Source organism: Gymnodraco acuticeps, unplaced genomic scaffold (genome assembly GCF_902827175.1).
Source record: "Gymnodraco acuticeps unplaced genomic scaffold, fGymAcu1.1, whole genome shotgun sequence".
NCBI classification, from domain to species: Eukaryota; Metazoa; Chordata; class Actinopteri; order Perciformes; family Bathydraconidae; genus Gymnodraco; species Gymnodraco acuticeps.
This window is the reverse complement of record NW_022992149.1, coordinates 1,258,601-1,266,050: the sequence shown is the minus strand read 5'-3', so window position 1 is coordinate 1,266,050 and position 7,450 is coordinate 1,258,601. Positions and strand designations below refer to the sequence as shown.

The 7,450-nt window shown below is 41.9% G+C and overlaps 1 protein-coding gene across 1 annotated transcript in view; it reads right to left on the bottom strand.

The window, feature by feature from the left end:
• Nucleotides 1-596: 596 nt before the first annotated feature.
• bard1 (BRCA1 associated RING domain 1) overlaps nucleotides 597-7,450 on the bottom strand; it is a 35,925-nt gene continuing 29,071 nt past the window's right edge. The window contains 3 exon segments of the mRNA XM_034204012.1: nucleotides 597-1,709; nucleotides 1,711-1,797; nucleotides 4,269-4,366. Of these exon segments, the coding sequence (XP_034059903.1) occupies nucleotides 1,449-1,709; nucleotides 1,711-1,797; nucleotides 4,269-4,366 (446 nt within the window). The 3' untranslated portion in view covers nucleotides 597-1,448.

Genomic DNA, 7,450 nt, shown 5'->3' with positions numbered 1-7,450 from the left:
TGTTATTCAGCAAAAGTGAGTGTGGATTTCTTTTTTGTAAACATGCTGATGCTTCTGGACACAATTCAAGATGAACAACTAAGGGAACATGTGTAATATAAGTCGGCCAAAAGAACAGATTTTCTCGGCACAAACACAAGATGCAAAAAACAAGAAACAATGTGTTTACCCACGACACAGCCAAACTCCGGGCCATTTTTCCGACGCTAAACATTGCAGGATAAATAAAAAGGTGCAGTATTTTCCTGGGGCTATGTGAGAAAGACTAAATATAAAATACCAGTGCTTAATGCTTGTGAAATGCTCAGTGCGTTCAAGGGCATTACTCACAGGTTCATTCCTGCTTCCATTTCATTACAAGTCCGACTGGGCTTCTATCTCGTCCGCACTACTAATTGCTTTCCAGCGCCTCCCGCCGTGGACAAGAAAAGGAAAGCAATTTTATGCAGCACATCGAAATCAATAGCAATTAGGCGCATCCCAGACTAATCCCATTGAAAATGGCATCTTGGGAGATGGCCAGTAGGCGACCTCTTAAAGCACACATACCTTCAGGCCAGTGTTGGCAGTGGGGAACACACACACACACGCACACATTTTAGGTGGACACAGCAAGTGCCAATGCTGTGACGGAACTTTAATTGCTTTGTTTTTCCTACTATACACTTTTTGTTGAATCTTTGTTGATCTTTTCAGGGACCTACTCACTGCATTTGTATCAAACACGCATTATCAATTAGATATGTATCATTGTGTGGTAAACTAGTGCAGATTATGGAATGCAATCGCACTCTAAAACCACAGTAAATACAGCGGCAGGCTAGACATTGATTTGAGTGCGACACAAACACAACAGATACAACTGCATACATGTGCTAGTGATAGTGGAGAAGGACCAACAGCGATGCAGGAATTGTTGGTGTGGTGAAGAGGGAGCAATTTACCAGTAGATCTACTTCATCTATGGCCAAGAGCTCGGGGTAATAACCTGAGGAATCAGAGTGAGGACACAAGCAGCTGGAGTGGGTTTCCTTCACAGTGTGGATGTGCTCACCTTTAGAAAGAGCGAGGAGTCTGAACATCTGGATTGATCCCAAGTAATGTTTCTGCTTCTTCACGATGCAGGAAGTCAGTTAAGGTGCCTCAGGGCATCTGACAGGGTACTGCAAGCTTCCAGGTGAAGGGTTTGTTCCAGGCGTGTTCATCACAACAGTATAAGCACTTGTTTATAGTGTGCATCATAGTGAGACATATTTCACCCGCGAAAAATGAACAACCAGCAAATTGGGCACATTGGCACTTTATTATTTTAAGCAACATTAAAATGTTTTGGTGATAACTGTCAACTTAATCATTGCATATCAAAAAGACAAAGAGAGAACATGATGACCATGCTTAAGGACACGTTATAAAAGAGCAAAATTGTTATTGAATATATGAAAACCTGTTTAAACCGATGTTTGAGGGTGAGACACGGGGAGGAGTCGGAAGGCAGCGATGCAGTCGATGATCCAGTTGGAGGGAGCGGACCACACCTTACCCCTCCTCACCGCTGGTGGCTTGTGGGGGCCCTGGCGGTCAAAGATGATGTACTGGGTGCAGAGGGCCTGGTCGGAGCCCGGCAGAGCGTGGTAGGCCGCAGCTCTCAGGGTCTGCGTCACGTCGCTGTCGGGCTTGGGCTGCCGGATCAGGAGCTGACCCCCCCCCCCCCCTGAGCAGCTTGGTGAGCTCGTCTTTGGACGGCGCTTTGAAGGAGCCAAGGAGGAAGAAGAAACAGCCATCGAAGAGCGGTGGGAGCTACAACATATTAATTCAAGCATTAGTGGGGGGGCTTTTATTAAAGGTCCCCTATTATACTGTTTTTCATCAATATATTATAGGTCTCAGATATATACAAAACATGTCTCTGAAGTGTTTGGCTCCAAACACCAAACAGATCATTGCAGCATTACCCATAATCCCCTCTGTTTCAGCCATGTTTCAAAAGTGCTGATTCTGGGTCTGTTACTTTAGATGAAAATAAGGAGCCCCTCCCCACGCCCCTCAGAGATATTTGGTTAGAAAGAACACAAAGGTGCTCTAAGAGGAGATTCAGGTGCTAAGGAGGGGGGGGGGGGGGGTTACCTTGGTTGCTGATTGGCTAATGGTTACACAACCCAAAAAATCATTATGACATAAAATGGCCAAAATCTGATCAGCTCATTTTCAGACGGGTTTTTATATAAATGGATCAGGACAAAAAGAGAGCTAATCTTTTTTTCCCTGAAACTTCCAGAATCTCTTTAAACAGAGGGGACACATGTTGATGTATAAAAGACTTGAAAATGTGGATTTTGCATAATAGGTGACCTTTAAAATCTAAAACACAACATTATCTTCTTTATAAAAAAACATGTTAGACACTCCAGCCAACACCAGAATAAAAACCTCAGTTCTTGGAAGAACAGTGGCACAAGGATTAAAGTCTCTCCTTTTGTCCATGACGGAGTTAAACTCTGAATCATTTCTTTGCCAATAAATCTAGGGCTCTCATATTTCTAAGTGTCTGTGTGGAGGCTTTGTATTTACTTCTTTGCAGTAGAGCCAGGAGAGCATTTATCAGCACCGTTCTCCATGCAGACCTCAGAACCATTTAGCATTGGTGTTCAAAGCAGCAGTGAATTAGGCCACTGGAGACTCTTCTGTTCTCTGCACCAATGAACTCGACTGTTTTTGGGGAGTAAACCGGTTCCCTCAAGAGTTTCTAGTGAGAACAATATTTGACTATTTTGGTTGGGTTTCACTTTCACTTGGAAATGGAAATGTTAAATTTGCAAGACAGACAGAAAGAGAATCTGACAATACGGATAGCCTAGATCTACGAGAGCATGTGTTTATAACCATGCCTGACTGCACAAGCATCAATATAACAAGCCCTGTATAGACTACACAAGTGCCGATCCTTAAAAATATATATCTCTTACAATTTAATACAGACAATGTTTATTAGAAGTTACTACCATCTGACTTTTTCATATTTCATTATTTTACTTATTTCAGCCTTGAGGGTGTCTGTATACGCGTTGCCATCTAGAAGAGGCAGGGTGTCCCTGTTCTTTCTAAAATGACAAAAGCTCTGTCAACTTTCATAGGGCTCGGAATGGAAGCTGCAGTCCTCGTTTGCACTGAGGTCAGGACTCTGACTCGCCCACAGCGGGACATTAATGTTGTTGATATTTGGTAGGCTCTCCAGTACAGCCTTGACTTTGTTTGGAGTAGTTGCTGCTATGGGAAATAAATCCTCTCCCAAATTACAGCTCTCTCTCTCACAGCAACAAGGCTTCCTCCAGGACTGTGCTAGTATTTTGCTGCATTAAGTTTACTCTCCACCCTTATAAACCTTACAAGGCCTCTTGCAAAGAAGCTTCCCCACTGCATCATCCTTTAACACGGGGCTTTGAGGTGGGGTTAGTGTGTTCCTGCTGGTGTATGGTATTTATTTAACACCAAAAACAGCCTTTGATATCGTCTAACCCTGCCCTCCCTAATTGATGACTCACTCGTCATCCTGCACGAGTTTGTGTCCATTGTTCTGAAAAACGCTGATCAGAGGTATATTTGTGTTATCGCAAAGGGTTGAATGCTGATGTTATCAATGTTTCTATCTACTATTATTACAAGTTATGTCTATAGTTAACCTAATATGATCAGATCTGAAACATTTGAAGTTTTTTCTTTTGGTGCAATTAAAAGAAAAAAACAAAATTACAAATTGGAGTTTCAAAAATCCAAGGAAAGAATTAAAGGAAGTACTTGTCATGCTACTCCATGCTGATGAGGAAGAACAATGCGTCACCGTCTGGAAAGGCAAGACAGAGTCTAGACCAGGGGTGTCAAACTCAAGGCCCGCGGGCCAAATCCGGCCCGTGACCTCCTTTGATGTGGCCCACAAGAGCTTGCAAATAATATATAGTATAACAATTGGTGTAATTGTTGAATATTTGCTTTAAACTATTTGCCCTAGACTTCTGCTTTCAGACGTAATTATTGATGAAGTTATTACCAGAACTGATAATAATCCAATGCAGAGCCAATAATGTAATGTAATACATTATTTAATATATGATATATTTATATATGTAGATTTATATAGTCTTAACGTAACAACCGGCCCTTTGAGTGCAACCATAATTCTGATGTGGCCCGCAATGAAATTGAGTTTGACACCCCTGGTCTAGACAATCTATAATCATCTATTAGAGGAGTTTGTTTGTGTGCGTCTCAATTACCAAGCTGCATCTGTTGATGCGACTTCGCTGTGGGCCTTCTCCCGCTTCGTGCTCATTTTCGGGGATCCACTCGCCTGCCTGCAGACATGCCTCCACCCCTGGCATCAAAGAAAAAGAGAAAGTTACAGCTAATTATATTGACTTAAAAGAGTGTGACAAGGCAATTGTGAGGGGAGAAAGACAAAGCTCATGTTGAGTTGGAAGATTGTAGTATTGGCAGAGCTGCAGTTGTTGACAGAGAGAGATGCCCACAGCGTGATGGAGTTAATGATGCAAGCCTCGTTTTAAGCATCTCCAGCTTAAGCAGAATTCGAGCATCATCTCTCGCTCTCTTCATCTCTGGAGGTTTTACAAAGTCAAACTAGTGCCGTGTGACAGCCAGCATCCCAGCATCTTTTCAGTTAGAGAATCATCTTTATTTCTAAATCCTTAAAAAAAGCATCTTAAAAGACAGAAACATTTTATTTGAAAAGAGTGTAGGCATCGGAGGGAAAAAAGTTACATATTTGAATGAGCCCCCCACTGTCACAGATAAGAAATGCTTTTTAACACAACACCGATCCCTGTGCTGCAGATCTCTGTAAATGTTCTGTTATTGAATACCATGGTGGGGTATAAGAAAAAGTTGTATATTAAAACAAACTACACTTGTTGTAAAAGAGTATAAAGGGTGTGAAAGATATGAGCATTAAGCTAAGCCTCCACTTCGAGCGATAGAATTACTAACAAAGAACTGCTAACAAAGCACTTTTATACTAATAAAGGACTGGCTTACCTAAAGCCAGTTGAGTAGCACTTGAAATGTTTGGCTCTATGAAACCTGATGTACTTATATGATTCTCTTTTCTTCAAGGTTGTGTCTTCCTGGTCGAATGTACTTATTGTAAGTCGCTTTGGATAAAAGCGTCAGCTAAATGCAATGTAATGAATAACACTTCCAACTGTTGCAGTCTATGATTCACACAATGCTTCCAGCTGCAAGATGTGGTGGCATGAACAGGTGAGGGTAAAGTGTGTGTGTCTATATCTTGTCACGATACAGCACCGTGTCATGAACCAGCACATAACACACATATAATACACACACACAGTCTGCAGTCCTGTGGTCGAGTGTAATTACATTTATTCATCCCCCTTAATTGTACAGCCTTCCTTCACAGGGAACGTGCCAGAGACTTGGGCAGAGACGAGGGGAGATACTGCGGTTAATCGCTCCGGACGCTGGCGTTTAGAGCCGAGGAGCCATTAGCATATTTGCTAATTATGTTCACAAAGACTTGGAGCAGAAAATATTTCACACCCCTTCCTTCCTGAGTCAATGAATGAGTGAACAGCCAGATGAACGTACTTCATTGGTTATACATGAAACCAACTGGATACCAGAGTTGGACTTTTATGAAATTCTGAAGGTCAATTCTGACACTACCGACTCCATGTGGGGTACAACAGCTCGTTCTTTATCGATAATCAGTCTCTTAATTACCAACTGCTGTGTGCAGGTGTGCAAATGCGGCATAGCAGCAAAACATCACCCCACAGTAGAGGCCTTGGTTCAATGCCTAGTATTAATGCCTCCATTAATAAGCAAGTATGTAATTGGACAGGTGCCCAAGAGCAGCCTCCTGCTAGAAAATAACTGGTGAGGACAGAGAGATAGCACATGGTTGCTCATGTCGTCCTGGCAATGGTTGAAAGTAGCAGTGGCAGGAACAGAGGTTTAGGGAAATTAGTCAAAATAGTGAAATAAAGATAAGAAGAGGTAAAGATTAACATTTTGGGATATGGGCTTTAAGTGTTTATTGAGAGTGAGATGAACTTCCTGCATATTTAGTGTGTGGATCTGCAGTCTGAGGAAGGGGAAAACAGTTGGTTTGGCAGTATGAAAAATAAACTACATATTCCTGACAACATCCCCTAAGTATCCGTATAAACACAATGGTGTTGTTTCACCCATAACAAAAGAGAAATGTAAACAATGTCAATCCATGGCTGCTGTTTTGCCGCATTTCCATCTATAGCTCAGGGTGGCAAGAACTCAACGACAGGGAAACGTTTTAAAATAGATTTCAAAATAATAGCTGTAACTACCTAGCTCCCCCTGAAGCCATTAATTGTATATACAGCTCTGGAAAAACATTGCAGACCACTGCAGCATTATCAGTTTATCTGGTTTTACTATTTATAGGTATGTGTTGAGTAACATTATTATTTTATTCTATAAACTACTGACAACATTTCTCTGTGCTGGAATTCAACATACACTGGAAAGTAACATGTAGAGATTTAAGAAATCTGAAGTGGTCTCCTCGTTTTTTCTAGAGCTGTATATTTGCATAGGCTGTAAACAAGAAATAATTTAAATAGGGCTAGGCAGACAACATATTAATAAGTTAGCTTTAGGGCAGCTGTGGCTCAGGAGCAGGTTGTCCACTAATCGAAAGATCAGCTTTCGATTTCCAGCTTCTCCAGTCCACATATCGGAGTGCCCTTTGGCATGTTACGGAACCGCAAATTGCTCCCGGAGGCAAAGCCGTGTGTGTGTGTGTGTGTGTGTGTGTGTGTGTGTGTGTGTGTGTGTGTGTGTGTGTGTTTTGGCCATACGACCAGTGTATGTGTGTGTGAATGGGTAAATGTTGGCATGTAGAGTGAAAACCCTTCGAGTGGTATGAAGTCTAGACAGTTGGGCATTGAGATTAAAATCCTTATTTCATCTTAAGTAAGTGTATTTCCCAAAATGTTGAAGCATTTATTTTAGTGACAGGTGCATGATGGACTAAAGGATCTAAACCATTTGTTCATCCCCAGAGTAAAGACTAAGTTGGACTGGATCATTGTTAGGCAGATTAAGTTGTTTTTCTTGATGCAACACTGAAGATAAGATGCTTAACAAAAGAAAAAGTGTTTCAAGGAAACATAAACCCAAACAGGGGAAGGCTTGGGCTCGGCCTAATTGACAGCAGAGGCACATTCTGTAAAGTAGGTGACAGTGAGAACTCCACTGCATGCATAGAAAACAAGGACAGACACAGATAAGATGCCACAGTGATTGTCATGAGGGAGACAGGCTGTGTCAGGAGCTCGGCCTGCGTGTGGAAAATAGAAGGGGGGGGGGCTGAATATGGTCTAAACACACAACATCCTATACAGTGACACAACCACACACCTAAACACATGTTAAAACG